The sequence below is a fragment of the Ptychodera flava genome, chromosome 15, assembly GCF_041260155.1.
Source record: "Ptychodera flava strain L36383 chromosome 15, AS_Pfla_20210202, whole genome shotgun sequence".
Taxonomy (NCBI): Eukaryota; Metazoa; Hemichordata; class Enteropneusta; family Ptychoderidae; genus Ptychodera; species Ptychodera flava.
Genome location: NC_091942.1, coordinates 21,175,952 through 21,195,779, shown reverse-complemented (window position 1 = coordinate 21,195,779; position 19,828 = coordinate 21,175,952). Strand labels below are relative to the sequence as shown.

General features: G+C 38.5%; 2 protein-coding genes across 4 annotated transcripts; one reads left to right on the top strand and one right to left on the bottom strand.

Moving 5' to 3' along the window:
• The first annotated feature begins 1,204 nt into the window (after positions 1-1,204).
• Positions 1,205-3,746, top strand: LOC139151515 (adhesion G-protein coupled receptor G2-like). 2 transcript variants are annotated; one of them, XM_070724401.1, is made up of 4 exons: positions 1,205-1,295; positions 1,557-1,643; positions 1,836-1,984; positions 3,038-3,746. In XM_070724401.1, the coding sequence occupies exons 1-4, from the start codon at positions 1,220-1,222 to the stop codon at positions 3,260-3,262; spliced, it is 537 nt and encodes a 178-aa protein (XP_070580502.1). In that variant the 5' UTR covers positions 1,205-1,219; the 3' UTR covers positions 3,263-3,746. The 2 variants fall into 2 exon arrangements, with proteins under 2 accessions (XP_070580502.1, XP_070580503.1); XM_070724402.1 differs by lacking the exon at positions 1,557-1,643.
• Positions 3,747-6,490: 2,744 nt separating this feature from the next.
• On the bottom strand, positions 6,491-17,952 carry LOC139151513 (uncharacterized). 2 transcript variants are annotated; one of them, XR_011556440.1, is made up of 4 exons: positions 17,707-17,952; positions 11,361-11,430; positions 7,707-9,492; positions 6,491-7,519 (listed from the first exon to the last, which is right to left on the bottom strand). XR_011556440.1 is itself a non-coding variant. In XM_070724399.1 (3 exons), exons 2-3 carry the CDS (start codon positions 11,424-11,426, stop codon positions 9,022-9,024), a joined length of 537 nt encoding a protein of 178 aa, XP_070580500.1. In that variant the 5' UTR covers positions 11,427-11,430; positions 17,707-17,951; the 3' UTR covers positions 6,491-9,021. The 2 variants fall into 2 exon arrangements, 1 of the variants encoding a protein (XP_070580500.1); XM_070724399.1 differs by having other exon boundaries at positions 6,491-9,492; positions 17,707-17,951.
• Positions 17,953-19,828: the final 1,876 nt, after the last annotated feature.

The following is a 19,828-nucleotide window of genomic DNA, read 5'->3' as shown; positions in this document are numbered from 1 at the left end:
CAGGAACGCGCTCAGAACGAGTATAGACAATTTTAGGCCTGCAAAGATTTGACATTTTGAATGAACGCTTTTTACAAAAACAGTCTATCTGTATATGTTAGCACTTTTTACTCCGCTTATTTTTCCACCGAATTTTTACAGCTCAGTAATCGTAAATTCCATTGCTGTTATATATGTCTTTTGTTTACAAGTCATTTCCATGTTGAAAGTTGTTTCTATGTGTCTCGACCTTTATGAAAAGAGGTTTATTCTAAAAAACCTATGGAGTTATCGAATAATAATGGTCTAATAACCCATCCCTTCCATTGCTTACAAATTCATGAAAGCAATGATGAAAGTTGACTTATCTGTTCATTGCAGGTGTTCCTGCTGTCATCGTCACTTTTCCTTTGTTTTTTGACGTCACGTGCTATGATGGGTTTTATTCTCCGGAGTCAAACTGCGCCTTCGTGTGAGTAAGCTTGTCGTCCTAACCCTTGCCATGCAAATCGACACAAGTACTTCATTTTTTATCGCTAAACTTAGTCTGTTTGATTTAGATGTAACATTCAGTTGACTTTTGCACACTTTAGGTAAATACTTTGAACATGAAGTCGGTCTTTTAATTTTTTTTTATTTTTTTTCTGCCAAGACTTAGTAAGGACTAAAACCAGAACTAATTCTGTTCATTGTATCTGGTGGACTTATGGATTTTTAAGACTTACACCCGATTTTGTATTCTATGTCTACTTATTATGATGCCTTTGAATAGCCATTTTGAAATATTTGAGTACCCACAGATAAGACGCACCGTTATGGATCAAATGCAATACGTATTTTTAATTATCAGACTAACAGACAGACATTTTCAACATGGCCACTTGCATCTCAATTCATGGCATCTACTCCTAGTTTGATCAAAGAGAAAGTAAGCATCAAAGTGTGATCTTATGGTATGCTTTGCAGAGGAGATAAAACAAACAAACAAACCGACAGGCTTCGAACAAACAAGTAACAATGAACTGCCTCTCAAGAGAGGCCAGAACATTTGAAAACATTTTGAATATCTATATGAGTCACTAAATGTCATCCTCAATAAAACAATTAGAAGCCAGAAGAAATTTGGCATTTTACTCTTAATGGCGCCTGTTTGCATCTCAATTCTTACTGATGTCGTTTGACAGATGTCAGCTTCCCGCCAACACGCTGTATTTCGTGTTATTTCGTGTTATTACTTCCGATGAGCATCATCATCGTGTGTAACAGCGCTGTCTTCGTCATGGTTATTCAAGTACTGCGAAAACAATCAAGACCCGGTAAGTATAATGGAAATGGCTGTATATAATGGAAGAATGGCCGCCATTCCTGTGTTAACTCTATGGGGGAAAAGTTTTACAATTTTCGAAAAACTAGGACGGTGAATTTTTTTCTTATTTCGAGAGCTTCATAATGAGTCCCCATAACTAGTAGATCAGAAAAGTATAATTTGAAAAAAATATCTGTCCTCGAGGTGCTTTCTGCCTTAAAAGAAGAAGAAAAGTAAATCAATTTTATTGTACTTTTGTTTAACTTTATAGATCAATCCTTGGTCGATATTTCTTGTTTTGAACATTTTGAAATGAATCGGAAACAACATCGAAGAAAGTTCACCGAGCTGTTATCAGGTTAGCCACTTTGGATTTGGTATGTTTTGGTGTACCTGAACGTGGCCGAGATCATCTTATAACGATAATTCGCCTAACCTTGTCAAAAGTGCGAGAATTGTATTATGCATTGAGTGAGAACAACTATTGGCTTTCCCACTTTAGCTTGGTATTCCAGGAGAAAATCATTAAAATCTTCTTCTTTTTCCTCAGTCTCTGGCCGATCCAGCACCGTGGATCAACTACGTGGCGCTGTCGCGATGTTGGTATTGCTTGGGCTGGCCTGGGTGTTCAGCGGCTTTGCCGCCATCAACTACAATCAGGTTGGCAAGGATTTACAGGTCATACAAATAGTTTTTCAGGTGAGCAAAGTCAACCGTTTTGGTCTGCTGTTATTGCTTTCACTCAAATCGCGTGGAAACACGCTTAAAATTATCTCACTTTTGCACAGTAAAATCAAAACAACGTCGGCATTTAGGTCGAACGACAGCATAATCAAGAATAGAACAACGATACATGTATGTCGTTGTGACACAGGGACCCTGCCTCTCAAAGCTGAAATACTACCAGAGGAAGATTGGCATATGTTACAACATTTTTGTCCCTCCTGTTTTCTTGCGATAGAATTATACTGGATTATCGATTGAATGTCTCTCCTCGGCGTCAATGTCTGACATCACCAATATCAAGTGCCCGATTTCAATGTTCAGATTTCGTCAATGTCGGATGTAAATTCTAACAACTTTTTGCCATTCTCAAGATAAATATATATGATATGACATGAGATTTTACATTTTCACCAGCGATGTTTTTCTTTCTTATGCCAGTGTGCACACAAGCCTCTCTATTGACTTTTGAAATTTGCCTTTACTTCCTAACAATCGTGCTTCCCCGTCCTCTCTATTGAAATACATACTTTGTAATATGAGCGGATGAAATGCATATTCTGTAACCTCGAGTTCTGTCTTGTCAAACATCTTCGAGAGATAAGTGAGTTGCTTTGCTCTTCATCGGAAGTGAAAAGTCTCCCTGGTGACGATGACAACCCGAAGACAAAAGAGCTGTCGACGCACTTCATTCCATTTATCTTCACTGCCAGTCAATGTCGTGATGAAGGTTCAAATATCAAACTCAATTCATGAGCATCACTTGTACCGTTATGTACAGTTGCAGGATAAATTTTCTTCCATTCACGTCATTGTGTAACCATCACCGCTTAAAGCCACGGTGATTGACGGGAGTGCACATAATTGCATGCAATCCCGAGAGATGCACCCCACCGTTGTACCTTACCTCTTGCGGTTATGTTTCAGCGTGAATTTCGGAAAGCTACCGAATGAAAAGAAAACGTTACCGAATCCCCTTTGACCTGTCTTTCTGCACTGCGATCTCAATTTCCTGTTTTCATTTTCCAGTGTCTGTTCGTGACCTGCATAGCCTTTCAAGGGTTCTACATATTCTTGTTTCACTGCGCTCGCAACGCTGACGTCAGACACAAGTGGGCAAGCATTCTTACTGGAGTTCACCTGTTGCGCGACAAAAGATCCCGGTCGTCGTCGAAGACGTGTACAACTCTGAACAAGACTTCTTCGAGTAGTAATAGTAACACACCAGCAGTGACGAAATTGACAAAAGTGTAACCGTTGCCATGGCTCAAAGCATTGACATTCTGCGCAGCCGTAGTGCAACACTCTCTCTGTGTAAATTATATTGCGGACTGGGTCGCACAGTGTAAAAAAATGAAATTGCTATTTACGATATCACGTCTTTTGTTTGTGTTGTATTTTTTGTAAAAAATAGTGATGTATCTTGATTACGGTTGCAACTCGAAAGTAGTTATTGAATTCCATTTTATACTAAAATGAAAATGTGTGACACTGCGTTGTAAAGTTGTTTCGTGTGGCTCTGATCCACGGTATAGTCTCTGATCTGAACAAACCGTCACGAGTGTTAAAAAGCCCCAGACGTGTAAGCAAGCCACAAGACTTTCCAGGACTGTAAATCCAGGACTGTAAACACTGTATGTGTTTGACCACTTAATTTTTTTCTAGTAACAAATCATTCTAGAAACGTGTAATTTTTGATAACTTATAATTTTACGCTGCTTTGAAGGAAATTTGATTTATTCATATGTGTACCATCAACACGAAGTATCGTGTCTACATTACTGTAAATATGTTAAGCAAATTGAAAATTGACAAAGAAAGGTACGTTCTGAAAAACGGACAATTTGAAATAAGATGTGAAGTAGCAGAAAACAAAACAGTCATGCCTATCGTGCAATTTCACTGTAAGGCGTATCCTTTACCATCAAGTCAAATGATAATTTTACCCCCCCCCCTTTTTTTTTTGAAAAAGATAAATTTATTTCAACATAAGGCTTAGTCACAAATAAAACAAATCTACATAACTGTGAATGCATCAAACATACAATGCGTCTTGTCTGAAAAATAATTAGCTGTTTAATTACATAGATCATCATATGAATGCATTCAGGATGCTCCTTCAAGTCTTACAAGGCTTGAAGTCCTGCCGATTACGCATGCGATGATTTTACCCCTTTTTTTTTTTTTTTTGAAAAAGATAAATTTATTTCCACATAGTCACAAATAAAACAAATCTACATAACTGTGAATGCATTAAAATTACAATGCGTCTTGTCTGAAAAAAAACCCCAAATAATTAGCTGTTTTACCCCTTTCATTTTGAGGTCTCGCACAGCGCCCTCTACCGGTCTGTCATTTGACACTTTCAAAAACATTTTCTCAGCTTGAGTTTTTGTAATATCGTGTCTACATGCGCGTGATGTACAGATGAGAGACAGGCATTACAGCTGTACATTTTTACTCATTTTGCAGTTTGTTTATCCTGTTGTAAAAGAATGCTTTATTTTCAAACAAGTCACTGAATATTTATGTATTCAGAATGATTCAAGCTGACAAGAATAGTCCGATTCAGTGTCCAATAACGCTTCCCGAGAACCAGATCTACCTTGACGGAAATCTGTTTTACTGTCTTTTCCATAAGTGCCGTGACAATCATGCATTGTTCAGACATCTCAGGAGTACCAGCACCCAAGATGTAAATACACAGTATCACCACATTTCAAAATCCAACCTTATCGAACATTTCATTGTGTACAGTGTACAGCATCATCTTGTTAAGGTGTTTATCTTGAACATCTCGAACTTTTTCCTAGTAGATTAGGAATGTGCAATCATGAATGTTCCTATCTTTTGAGAATTTGTCCTTGACCAACAACATCAATGGATTGTTATTGTTTAACATATCATTGCTTAATGCCTGACAGTAGTTTATTTCACATGCTGAAATATTTCTTGTACATGTGACCCTTTCTGTAAAGATTTAAATATTAAATCATGAGTAAATATTGCAAGAAAAAACAATCACATGTTCATCATAATAAATGGCATTGTATTAAACTTCATGGCTTATAAAATCTTTCTTAGATTTTGGAACTTGTGTGATGTACATGTTGTTAGATATACACTTTGTGCCCGACACTGGGAGACGTCAGGTCAAAGGTCAAGCAACTGTCAGTGGGAGATGACAGGTCAAAGGTCACGTGACGGAAAGTAACTTTTTGACCAATATCATCTATTTGTCCTGGTTTACGACTGAGAGTTTCCAAATTCAATCAAAAGCTTGGTTTTTTAGTCAAGTCTGTTCTCATTGGACTGGTATACATTACCAACATTCCCCGGCATGGACACTTTACCTGTTAAACCCTGTTTAAGGATAAATCCCCATACGATATCACGGGTGACCTGGGGTCAGGGTTCAAAGGATTAATTGGGGGTTTGGGAGACTCTGAGCATATCGATACGGTCATACCATAGGGGCCTCGATCTCCGATGATGATGATAATGAAGATGATGGTGCTGCTGCTGATGATGATTAAATATTTAAAAAATGAAGAAAAATAAAAATATATTTGGACTCAGTAAATTTGTTGTTGTTGTTGTTATTATTATTATTATTGTTGTTGTTGTTGTTGATAGAATTTGCAGAAAAGAACAAAGTATGCGCTGCAAAATTCAATGCAGCTTAAAGTTAGGCTGTATTGAATTTTGCAGCACATACTTTGTTCTTTTCTGCAAATGCTATCAACAACAACAACAGCAATTATCATCATCATCATCATCATTGGATATCGAGGGCCCTATGGTCACACTAAAGGGAAGTAGACAAGCTACAGGGCACTGCTAAGTATCATATCCCCCGTATCTTCCATGACCTCAGCTAAAACATTTGAAGAATTATGCGAGGTTTATCTGTATCAAATATTCACCTTCAAAGAGGTATCTTTTCAGATTTCTTTTCGTGTCTTCATGATCACCTCCTCTGATCTTCACTCTTAATGGTTAGTTTTTCTTCCTATTTCATTTATTATAGGGCAAGTCAGTAATGCTAACTTTTATGCTTTTCTCTTGAATTTTTGTTTGTCGATATCGACCATAATTTCTTGTTCTACTCCCCAAAGCATGTTGAGATACACAGTATTCAGCTTGTCAACTCAGCCTGCACATGATTATTGTTGATATGTGAATTCTGGTCTGGACTAGAATTTCAAATGTAAACAATAACAGTGCATTATACACATATAGATGCTATGTGAATAAGCTGAATAGTGACTGTTCCAACATTCTGTAGAATAAAAATTTGTTATTGACATACAAAATAAAAAAAATTGAAGAAAATCATCAAAAGTTAAGTTTCAATTCTTCAATGATTTGTCAGGTCATTTTTTGTAAATAATGTTTGAAGAATAACTGTAATGAAAGTCTTCAATTTAGGATTTGAGTGATTTGTTGGCAATTGATGGATTACTATCAGTACACAATATCTGAAATTTCTGATTTTAAAGTCTACTTTTTATTGACTCGCAGAGTTAAAAATAACAGGCTTACAAACAAACACACATCATGATTCAAGATTGATGAGAATTCATTCATGCTCCTGGCATCCATAACTTTCTTGAACTCTTGTAAACCCTGTTAGGATGTACATCTCCACAAAAATGTCCAATGAGGATGGGGGCAGGGTTCAAAGGTCAAAGACACAAAAAACTAACTCACTCAAACTTTGATAAACATTTAACAACTTTTTGATATTGGTATGGTTTTACAAACACTACTGATTACACAATGAAGAATGCTGGTAGCACCAGATGATTTTCTAATCATAGAGAAATTTTACAACATTATACACTATTTAACATCATGTTACATCATATGTTGAAAAATTATATTCAATGTGAAAGGAGACCAAATTACAAATATACATACACTGATGGCCTGGAAAGAGTAGACTACGAAGAGTTAAAAATGTTCTACAATAGGCAGAATGCATTTTGATCCTGTGTGGACATATTTATTTCTGTGTTTACATAGCTTAGCTTTTGAGATGTTTCTTTTACGTTGTAGAAAGAAGTGTCTCCAATCTACACATTTCTTGATTGTTGACATGTGTGTTATCATTTATTGTTTAGGCTTGCAAATTCAAATGGACAATCACTCAACAGTGATGGCGAATTTTCATAAATTGTTTGATTCAAAGAGATGAAAATAGTGCACACTTCTAGTGTTCTTCAAAGCTTGAAAAACCAGCAGGATGGCAAATTTACACAGCCATGAATAATTTGCATATTCTTTTGTGGTAAAAAAATTCTTTTGTATGGTTATTAACATATAAATAGACTGCTAAAAAACACAGAGGAGCAGCCAACTCCTCAAACTCTTTTTGTGGAGAACCCAGATTTTAGTCAATTGAAATTGATGCAATCAAGTCTGAGTGATATCTGTCGCTGTAGAATTTCTAACATGTTTTATCATGATAACAAACATTGCTGCAATGAAGTGAGCGTTTTAGACGAACTTAAAGGTATACTGTCACCTCTTCCAATTTTGCCACAGTTACCATGGAAAGAGAAAATCTAACCAATCACAGATTTTAAGCAGTAGGCTGCTTTTTAAAAACAGCGCCCTCACATGGGCTGGGCATTTTGAATACCAAGGAACACCCCTTTGACATGGCATATCTAGATTACAGGTGACTGTATACCTTTAAAAACCACTGATGGATGAACCCTACTGTACATAAAATTTTTTTTTGCATGAAGTAAATTTGAAGCTCACTTGATGCAACATCAATGTTCTCAACTTCTGTATGATAAATTTCACCTCCCTTCCAGGTTTTATCCAATTGAGTGCCTCCTGCAGCTATTCAGTCCGGCAAAATCAAGGCCGTATAGTAAGAAGTTCAAGAGAAATACTACATCACACATAAAGATTCCTCATAGTACTTCCCATGTGGTTGTCCACAAGCTAACATAAAATTGACAAAAACATGCATTATGACATCCCATAATATTAAATGTGCTCTCTACAAACGACCTATCAACAGCTAGTTTTTATCGCTGTTACAATATGTCCTTTTTAATTCAAGTAACACAAACACTCCATAAAATCTTCTGATACTGAATCTGCAACAAATTGAACACTGGAGAATTACGGTGGAAGGCTTGATTTCCAAGAAAAATTGCCTATGCAAATGCAGGGTGATCAAAGTAGAAATTGTCAGCTGACATACAGCCTATCATCAAAAGGTCACCGGAGGTCATCTCACAAGTCTGTGTAGCATCACCGTCATTCTCTGCTGTGATCATCAAATATAAGCAGCAGCCAAGGATAATGAGCAACACATCATGTGAATAATCAACATCAATGTTATCAACTTCATACATTTCACGCCATTCTCCGGCATAATTTTGAAAACTGAATTCATCTACGCATTATCTTTCATTATTGTGGTCTTTGAGGGTGTCAAATCTGATTGAATCATTAGTAATTTATCGATGGCACATCAATTTTTTTCTTAGCAATTGAAAGCCATTTATCTTTTCCGCTACAATGTGGAACACAGCAGCAAAACTGTTGAGTTTACATATGACTTAAAATGATATTCATTGATAAAAATTTTTGCATCAGTGCGAAAAATGGTAGTATCTTCAAATTCCTGTATTTTTCAGAGGTATCAGAAATAATATTGTAATAGAAGCGGTTATAATGTATACGTGAAACATGCGCCAATAAATATTCAATAGTGAATTTACAAAATGGTTTTGATTTGTTTGAATTTTACCCCACGTAACAAGTCATTTTATGTCACTTTCAGAAGTAGAGTGATTCCAATAAAAATATTAGTAATGACCTTGATTTGAGCAAAGCTATCAGTAATGACCTTGCACTTGTACTTTGGCTACAAAATATCAGTTTCTCTCTACAGAAAAATAAAAGAAAAGTTTGCCACACTTTTCATGAATCAAGAATGCGAATAAGTTTACGCTTTGCACAACATTTCTAAAGCTTGGGCACCTTCACAGTTTAGGAACATCTTTCCCTTCTTCCATTGCTTGATCTTTCTCCTCCTCTTTTGTTTTTGCTTTTTGCTCCTTTGTGGTTTCAGGTTCTTTACTTTGACTACTACTACCACTGCTGAACCAATTAGATGGATTAAACATGCTGAAGAATCCACTGACTTTCTTTTTAATCCAACTTGGTTTTTCCGTACAAATGACTTCCACTTCATCTCTACCGTCAAGATGCACCAGGTACTTAAACTCCCCCTGTCCCGCTTTCAGGATGTAACAGTCTGCGTACTTGTCGTATATCGTGATCTCTGCATTATTCCAAATCTCATTTTTCTCCTCGGTTTTCTCAAGGTGGGTGATGGCACCCTGTAGAAGCTTCCGCAGTCTGTTGTCTTCCTCATCCTCAACTCCTTCGTTTCCACAGTACTTGACCATGAACTTTGCAACCGACCTCTTGTTGATTTCATTGCATTCATACTGGAAGAAATGTACAAAATAATTACTCAGTAAATAGTATATTCTCTTTGTAAATTTTGGTGCTAGGAAGACAAATTACCTAAGAAATTGTCGATATTTGAAATTCAAAATGGCCGCTGTATTTGACAAAATTAGTTTCTATTTTCACAAAAAGAAGATAAGGAAAACTTTATTAATATTCCACAGGCTTCAAATGAGTCTTCACCAGAAGTACACCAGGAAAGTACGGTAGGCTTAATATCTGTTTCCACAGTGCATATCACCTTACATATTATGATACGGATTGCATACCAGACTAGCAAAACCTAACAGCAAGACCACTGGTGCAATCTTGATTCTGGTTTAGGGATTGCCAAACACTGAATGGAGGGCAATATTCAAGAAGTGGTAGAGCCAAATTTAAAAACTGATAATGTCACACCTGCCATAGACAAAACCACAGTCCCTCTATCCACCGGTCTGGAAACGTGGCTGGTTTCTTTGTGACACTCCGTGACATGAACAAACACACGATTCACACCTTAAACAAAGGACACTGACAATGTTCAACTGGCCGCTATATCGATGTCGCTACCCCACGATCCTATGACAGCCGCAATGTGATCGTTCAAAAACATGACGTTGTGGGTTGTTATTTTCAGAATATCACAAAACATTACAACTTGTTCCCTTTAGAAACACTAATCAATTTATTTTTTCATTAAATGGGTAACGTTGCCCCTCTAGATAAAGCTTGAAAGGGACCACACATTATGGTTGCATTATGATCACGATCGAAAAACAAAATGGCCACGCACTGTTCGCAAGTGTCATGGACTATTGCCCGAAATCAAGAAGACAGGCAAAATCAGCTGAATATTAACATCGACAGCTGAGTAGTTCATTACCAAACTTGTTATTGTGTTGACATGATAGCATTTTGTAAAAGGTATTTACTGTGCCTGAGCGCGAGCGTACGTATCGAGAGTTCGCCATATTGACGCTACATGGGAAAATATGCGAATAAAATCTACGTGCATTTCTGCAGTTGTCGTTCCTATTCTGCTCAGTTAACAGACATAATTTCACAGAATATTACACAGAAAACATATTTAGATCATATTTGGAGGCACTGACTACTAGCATTGCAAGAGAAATGGACGACAAATTTCCGGTGTTGTCTCCAGCCGTGCCTGAGCGAGCGTACGTATCGAGAGTTCGCCATATTGACGCTGCATGGGAAAATGTGCGACTACACAACTAAAATCTACATGCATTTCTGCAGTTGTCTTTCCTATTCTGTTCAGTTAACAGACATGATTTCACAGAATATTACACAGAAAACATATTTAGATCATATTTGGAGACACTGACTACTAGCATTGCAAGAGAAAGGGACCACAAATTTTCCGGTGTGATTCCAGCCGTTGCTTGTGCTACGTACGTCAACACACTCGCAGCGGTCAACCCCAGAAATTATCGCACACTATCATCATTTACGATGGGATAAGGATCACGAAAAACACACACCGGTTTCAGGATATGATAATTTCTGTCTTCGTGTCGTAGATAGACGCAGAGAACACTTAATAGAGCCAAAAACAGCGAAAATTCGAGAAAAGCGTACACACAATCGGGGACTGTGGCATGCAGGACAAACCCAAGCTACGCATTATCACGTGACTGGCCTCGTATCGCGGTTCGGCTGTTGCGGTCTAGGTGGTTGACACCTTTTACAATAGGCGTTTCCAGACCGGTGGATAGAGGGACTGTGACAAAACCAATGATAGCGACACTAACAGCAGTGTGTTGCCAAACCACTTCTTGAATATTGCTGAGAGGATTTGTCCACTCTGGAAGAAACTGTGAATACTGAAATTGACACTTACCCTCGCCTTGACAGGGTATTGTTCACTGTCAGCCTGTGCTGTTGCTCCTTCCTCAGGGCCACTCATCTCTCTGAAAAAAAGAAAACATAAGTGAATATATATTAATGATGTCCACAAATTATGGGAAGAGTTGATAAAGCCGACGAAGGGATGAAACTTTTGTTTCAACACACATATAGATGGCAACTATTGACCAACTTACAAAGTTTACACGAACAACAACACCAATGATGTATTCTAAATGGTGTTCAAATTAAGAGGTCAAAGGTCAAAGCCTTAAAAGCTCCTAGCACTGGCCATTGGCCAGGCTATTGATAGTACACTTCTATGGAATTTGGCATTAGCTTTTGAAGACAACAGTCTCCCTTCATCAGATGCACCAATGGAGTGGGCAAAGAGATGAAAGGTCACATGGATATATTGTGAGTGCCATGACAAAATGCCACACAGAGAAACTGGAAGAAAGGGACTAGAAAGAGGTGTTCCAGCGGGAGAGAGTAAACAAGGTTTAAAATATAATGAGTCACATATAGAAAAGTGGTTGAAGACGGCAGGAAATTTTCACAATTCTTTGTAATATGTGAGAAATCCATGGTCCAATTTAGGTCCTTTTATCAACACAGTCAAAAAGGCCGATAATTTTGAGTTGTTCAATTTCTCTTTGAAGATCACTTCTGTCACAGAGCTACAGGCAGCACCCAGACTGTGTGCACTGCACCACCATGCTTCTACACTGCACATTTTTCAAAATGGGAATGCAAAGATTGAACAGATGTAATGCAGGTTGATTAAAGTGTTCACCAACATGTTAATACATTTATATCAAACCTCTTATAGTCCCTTTGTTTTAGTTTCCACATGTCCCTGAGGGATTTTTTAAAATTTGCTCACAGTATATCAGTGGAACATTGGTAAATTATTTGGGAACCCCGGACACATTTCTGCTGTCCCTAAATCTGATGGCATTGATATACTGGGGGGGGGACCTAGTAAAATGACTGGGGAACCCAGTAACATTTACTGGGGTACCGCCTTAAAAAAAACACTGGTACATCAATATGATCTTTCATTTCCTTGTCTGTTCCACTGGTTTCTTTGATGAAGGAAGTTGTTATCTTGTAAGTTTTTCCAGGAATCTGATGACGAATTTCTGTGAACTCAAAAATGCTCTGTCAGTTTGCTCATTTCCCGTTACACTCAGAACAAAACAGAGAAAAAAGAAACTTAAAATTGACATGCTCAACAGTAGATACATGTAATTGGGGTTTACAAAGGACAGTTACATTCAGTAGTTCTAGCTTTGAAAATGTATCATGGCTAAAAATGTTGACGTGAGGTTGGTTGAAAGTCTTTGACATGCAAAATGGAAAAATTCTTCTGTCTTCACATATTGACACAACAGTGTGTCCTTTGTTATAAATGCATTTTTTAGACATGTTCCAGATTATCTCCCTCTGATATCAGTGTTGGAAACTGGCCAAAATATTGCCAGACATCAGGACTGGTAACTTTCAAAACTTGCCTGTCCTGCCAGAAAGTTGCCTGTCCTGAATTTTTGACAAATTCATTCATTCAAAAAACACAAAACCATTATGAACTTCAAACTGTGAAACAACTTTATTTTCAACATGAGTATTAACTGTGATCTTACAAACAAACTGTTCTGAATTCCACTGTTTGAAATGAATTCTAATCCAGACTTGAATACAAAATTTCCACAATACAATGCTGATAACACTCTGATTAATTAATTAGTTAACTCAAACACACTTTGCCCATATCGCTCAAACAGTTAAAAGGTTCACGATAGCGGTTTTAACAACGGGAAACATTTTTTTTAATTTGTCTCCATTTTATGCCACTTTATCGTATAAAACCAAGATGCAATCTGTCATCGAATTGGTACTACAATCAACCAAACTGAAAAGATTGCTGAGCAATACAGAAAACATCATCTGGCAAAGAAAATCAAAAACTGAGAGAGCTGCCATATAAGTAATCAAAGTTGGCGGCATGAATTAAATAAACCAATACTCTCCTCAGACCAAACCGATTTCAAAGGCCGTTTACAGCAAATAGCCTATGTTAACGAAACCATGAAACCTGGGAATGGCTAAACACAGAGAAACAAGATTTATTTCTCGAAGCAGCCCTTCACAACATGCTTTTCAAACACCGGAAAGCAGGCACCAATATCGACCCGAAATCTATTACAAAGTCCACGAAAAATTGACACAAAACTAAAAGTTCGGATAATAGATTTAAATGCCTAAAACAAACTAATCGTTGACAGATTAGGACAACATGTACTGTTAACATAACGAGCACTAGCAACGCTCAAAATATGCCCTAAAACAAAAATCCTTATAAGCGTCCAGAAACTCCGGTCGATGCTTGATGAAAACTCCGGTCGATTTTTGATGAAAATGATTATTGGACCAGTTGAATGTCATATTGGTCCATGTTAGATATAATATGACACCACACAACGGAATCGTCACTATAGAGCCCGGCGGTGGGCAGTCTCTGGACGGGTGGGTACCCACGCTCGTTAGCAGAGTTTGAAATGTACCCCTTTTCCCAGAATTTTTCTCTGAAAAACACCCCCTTTTTTGGGAAAATCTGGGAGAAAATCACTGCGAAAAACACCCCTTTTTTCCGATATCTGGGAGATTTTACCTAAATGTTTGCCAAGACATTTGAATACCATTATTTACCAATTTCAAAGCAAGTGTGCTGACTCTTGGTGAAATAGGAACACATAATACACTAGCTTAGGATGGGTTGACTTTGTGTTTGAAGTGCACAGTAACAGACTGCCTTGTTCAATGTATGCTTAGTAACATAATGAAAACTTGAAATACAGTGATCGTTCAATGTTTTGTCTTCACCATGTGTTCATCAGTCAAACTCATATACAATCACTTTTCTGATCCATTTTGATCTTGTATTAGTTGATGGCTCTTGAGTCATCTGTAGCTGCAAAAAAAAAAAAAAATCCTTTTGTAGAAAAATCACTTGTAGCTAAGGGAAATTTGCCACCAGCTACAACCATTTCTTTCACTGAATTTCAGCAAAGATTGGATAAATAGTACTCTCCTGCTTTCAGGTATCTATCTATCTAATACTACAATCTCAACTGTTAATACAACTATATGTACATTGTACTACAAAACACTGCATGTAAATGTCAGTACAACAAACCGGGTACAATCTACTGAATATCAGTTAATTCAACTAGAAATACTTCTTAGTACAAAACACCACATGCAACTTTTATTACAATAACCTGAACAGATAATCTACCTAATAAATGACAACCAACCCAAAGAGAAATACTACAACTACAAAACACCTCAAGCAAGTGTTAGTACAATCTATAAGATGACAACTGGTTCAACTAGAAATAACGGTAGGCATTCTCATGTTGATTCGCTGACTTGAGTTGACCAGAGATGCCTTACAACTTGTAGCTAGTAGCTATAGACCAAGCTGTGATATCGCAGCGGTGTTGTGGCGTCTATCGAACGCGCTCGGGTCAAGGGTCATCGCCACAGATCTTGGCCCGAGCGCATTCGATAGACGCCACAGCACCACGCGCTGCGATATCACAGCCACTATGGACCGAACAGCACAGCTGGCTACATTTTTGCTGCGGATCCGTAGCCCTTCCACTCCCTTTGCTGGTTGTGTTGGGGGAGTCCCCCAACACAACCAGCAAAGAGTTATGTTACAACCAGCAAAGAGTAGTTACAATCACCTTCACGATGTGATGTACGGTTCTCCCGGGACGGTTCTGGGGTCCCCCCTAACACAACCAGCAAAGAGAGTGGTAGGGCTACGGATCCGCAACAAGCTGTACATTATTAATTTATGCGTTTCGCTAAGTTTTTGAAAAGACTTACTTGACTCGGAGAACTCACTTTCAACATTTGAATCACTTCTGGAATCACTGTGTGTACTCCAGGTACACATCCACAATAACCGCATCTCAAACTGTCATTTTCACTGACAAATTCCATGCAATTTCTGCACAGGTTTTGCATCTCCCGCGAAGAACACCTCTACCATCGACCGCCATATTGCTAGTCATAGTCCTCATACAGGAAGTTGTTGTTGGATGTTGAATTAGCTATCCCCCCCCCCCCCCGGTAATACAGCGTATCAATTCATAAAACACAAGAACAAAGTTAACCATCACAGGGACGGTCACTGGATTTCTAAACAGCCAGAACATACTAAATTTTAATCGAACTGATTTGAGGGGTGGGCACGTAGTTACAATCACCTTCACGATATGATGTACGATTCTCCCGGGACGGTTCTGGATCATGGCTTGGGGGACCGCTGCTGGGTTTTACTCTCTCGAGTGAGAAAGTGTCTTGGGAGAAGAACCAGACCTATTCTCGGAGGTGATCTGAAAAAGTGCCCCTTTTTCTCGATTTCACGGACCTAGATGTCTCAGTGATTTCCGACTAAAATCACCCCTTTTCCGCGAAATTTCTAACGAGCGTGCGTACCCGGCTGCTCCGAGACTGCCACCACCGGGCTATAGAGTCAGTCAATAGTGGCTAACTCTCTCAATAACGAATCTGGCTTCTTCTCCTGGAGACGAAGATGACTTCATCACACAACCAAACGGATGGGATACAAAACAAGAGAGCGACTGATAAAGGAACCCCATTTTTGGTTCCGAAACACCGTTAAGACGAATCACTCAATCAACAACAAACCGGTTTACCGGGACCCCGATCACATGACTAGGGTCAAGGCACTATCGATTCACCGGTGTCTCGCCATGTATTCCACACAAAATAAATGCAATGATCCTTTTATTCACCATATCGTAATACTAAACAATCTTGGTAGAGCCGATGTGTGGAGTTGCCCTCATTTTCCTTTATATCCTTTATATCTTTCCTTTATATCTTTATATTTATAGCACTGGCTGATATCGCGCAAATCTCGCTTAGTGTGAGATTTACTAGTATGAGCGACTTCCTGTTTTCCCGTGTTTACATGTCTCGCTTGCATTGCATTCCGGCGTCACACAGTTCAGACAGTTGCACAGTTTCAGTAGCAAATTAGCGCGTCGAAGTCCGACATATTGGTATACTACATTTCGTTTAAAACAACATCTGGAAGCAGCTGATCATGATCGATGAGATTACTGGGTATGCCGTATGGGCTACTATCGAGAGCCCGACACACGGACGTGGAAGTACAATTTTCCTCCCGTCCGACTGAAAAGTTACCCGTCTCGGACGGGAGGACGGGCGTAGTTTCCAACGCTGCTGATATTTTCCAACAAAATATTGGCTTGTTTAGTGGTGTGAATAACAACTATATGCAAACATTTTTGCCCTCAAAGATTTGATGATACAGTTAAATAGATTACTCATACTTCCGTTTTTCCTATTAAAATTCGACTCCTTTCACTTTCCTGTCATCTGAACGTCTTTTAACATTCTCTCCGCATATTTTGTTTCATTTTTTGACAACCCTCACAGTAACGATGTACAATGATCTATCCCTTACAACCCGCAATGGACGTCACAATCAGGATGTCTTGCAGAACACATCTAGTCACTACCAGTTGTTTTGATATTTACCTTGTACCTACGACCTTTATAATCATGGTTACTGGAACCATGGTACAATCCGGTGGGCGAGACATGCCATGCCTTGGGGATACCACTATCAGCTCAACACTATGATTGTGCTGACGAAATTGCCAACGCTCGTAACTGATAATTACTATACATACAGCATGGAGGTAGTAGTCCATGCATACACAGAGACGCGCCAATAAACACTCATCAACGAGTCACCGTTTCCCTGAAATTTATGTCATTTTCATTGGTCTGAAGACAAAACGAAAGCGAAACTACATATTATAAAACAAAGAAGCGAACAAAACAGACAAAACACGTATAAATACAAGCGAACCGAAAGCGAAACTGAATCAGAGACGTGAAAACGCTTGAAACTAGTCTGATCTCACATGTAGATGATCCAAAATCTGTGAATTCGCAAGTATGTAAGAATATCAAGGAAATGTGAGCCCATCGAATTTTAGTAGATAGACGTGGTGGATAGCACGCAGCTAGCTGGGATTCAGACATGGCCATACGAATGGTGACATGGCAAGCACAGTTCGCCACATGAAGTTGTGCAATTAGTTATTCACAACAATGTTACCATGCAACACCACAATTTTGAACGGTGACTTCCCCTATGTACCGGTGACGAAGACGATAGACATTGGACAACCAGAAAACTGCACACTATATGCAGGCAGCAACCACAGAATCGTCTGGAACATATTATACGGAAGTTGTCTCACCTGTTTCAAATATTCAAGATGGCGTATTTTAAAGTTCTTGGCAGGCGTCGTCTTAATAGAGGTTATGTATATCCTTCGATGAAACTCTGGTGCTATGGTATTCCGTTGTGTTGTTCCGGGACGCTAGCCAAATAAGTTTGCCACCTGAAATGACCCCACCGAAGCGTCGGGAGCGGAGATACACTCTTCTCTCTTCTGCGTAGTGCGCAAGTCTAAGTACTCAGATTCAGAACCTCGCCCTCTATGAAGAGATCTGATTGCACTTTTGTTTTACATTAAATTTGGAAAGATTGGCGCCCCCATGTTACGAATTGGCTGGTGAGTTTTTCGAAAAACTGGTGATACGCTATGACGTCCAAATCATGCCGAAATTACTGCTTTCTATTTTACTATTCTGAAGTCAATTTTACAACTCAACATTCTATTCTGAATTCAATCTTACAACTCAACATTATATTGTCATAAAATGAAATTTCGAGGAATAAAATGGAGAGTAGTAATAATGTTGAATTTAATATTGAATTGTGAAATGATGAAGCAACAGGTCGAGTAGTAAAATGTAGAGTAGAATGCAGAAAGAGACAAAGAAAGTCGAGTTGTAAAATTGAAAATAGAACAGTAATACAGAAATCCGAGAGAAATGTTGACTTGTAAAATTTAATTCAGAATAGCAAACTAGAAAGTATTAATTTTGGCATGGACTGGACATCATAGATGACGCATGCTAGACAACTCTGTGCGTCAGCCGCGTAGACGCGCAAACCTGATTTTTCGCAACCCTTATACCGAGGTATGCATCCTTCCCCTTCTGCACTGTGTACAAATCTAGGCAGTATGAAAACTTTGTTACTTAGTTCGAGAGTGTTTTAGTTTCCATAAACATCAGGGCTCGAAATTAGCGGTAGTCCCGCGTCCAAAGACTACCAACTTTTCCCTGGGGCTACCAAAGTCCATGAAATGGTAGCCCACACGGACTACCAAAGCCTGGGACATGAAATACTTGGCGTGCGATGTCCGTCACTTTGGGACGATCTAAATGCAGTCAACATGCAGTTTCATTTGTTTGAAACAATTATCCTTTCATCTGTGGAGAGTTTTTGCTGGTGACTATTTCAAGTTTCACTGCTATGTTGTTTTCACAAGATGCAGGGCGTTTGACACTAGAATGTTGAGTTGCTTTTCCGTGTGCAGTCTTTGCATGCCAGTTCGCACTATGCTGTTGATCGGCAGCACACAAGACGTACTTGTGTCAAGTTTTGGGGTTTTAATGCTGAAATTTCATAAAACTGTCACTTCTGTATCAAGAGATGTGTAATCAGTTTGATTTGAAATAGTAATATAATTCACTGTGTCAGTTCAGCTTGGCTGAGTTTCGCTGTCTTTTATCTATGGTTGTCGATCAGTATCAATGTATTACGTTCTGTATAGAGAGACTCGGGTGTACGTGTAACAAGGCATGCCAGTTCATAAGATCATGAGAATATTTTTCTGTTTTTCTGTACTCAAGTTACAATTTCTTTGGATGTGTAAGCCAATTTTGAAAGTGATACAAAGTGTTAAAATGTACATAAAGTAGCATAAATTAAGCGTTCGTGACACATAACATTGGGTTTCTCGAGTTAAAGCCCCTAGTTTTACTGCTCTTTTGTGTTGCTGAACCGGGGCTTTATAATACTCGGACGGGTACAGTATCCCTAAACTAAAATATTCATGGACTACCAGCCATTGTCACTGGGCTACCAACTTCAGAAAATGGTAGCCAAGTGGACTACCAGGGTAAAAATGTTAATTTCGAGTCCTGAACATAAATCCTTTTCAAGATGTACCAATGAAGTGAGAGTATAAAATGCATAAACCTTCATCTATGGTCTACCTAGATTTTTTTCGGAAGAATGATTGGTCCTATATATGGGCGAGGATGTAGGTTGTGTAAATTTTTATTGACTTTTGGAATCTTTTTCTAAATGAGGTCCTAAGTTTGTGGAAATGAATGTGACTTGATGTAATGGACATTTTGAGGCTTTCTCAAAACGTAGTCGTATACCAATAGTGTGACGTCATACTATATGAATATAACTGAGTTTATATATGCGATAATTGATAGTATATATTTAATAGGGAT

Bases quoted from the DNA above. Each gene is read 5' to 3' on its own strand.
- LOC139151515 (XM_070724401.1), top strand. From the start codon at position 1,220: ATGAGCATCATCATCGTGTGTAACAGCGCTGTCTTCGTCATGGTTATT. The intron at 1,296-1,556 runs GTAAGTATAATG...TTAACTTTATAG, and splicing joins GCGAAAACAATCAAGACCCG to ATCAATCCTTGGTCGATATT. The intron at 1,985-3,037 runs GTGAGCAAAGTC...TTCATTTTCCAG, and splicing joins TCATACAAATAGTTTTTCAG to TGTCTGTTCGTGACCTGCAT.
- LOC139151513 (XM_070724399.1), bottom strand. From the start codon at position 11,426: ATGAGTGGCCCTGAGGAAGGAGCAACAGCACAGGCTGACAGTGAACAA. The intron at 9,493-11,360 runs GTAAGTGTCAAT...CATTTCTTCCAG, and splicing joins AATACCCTGTCAAGGCGAGG to TATGAATGCAATGAAATCAA.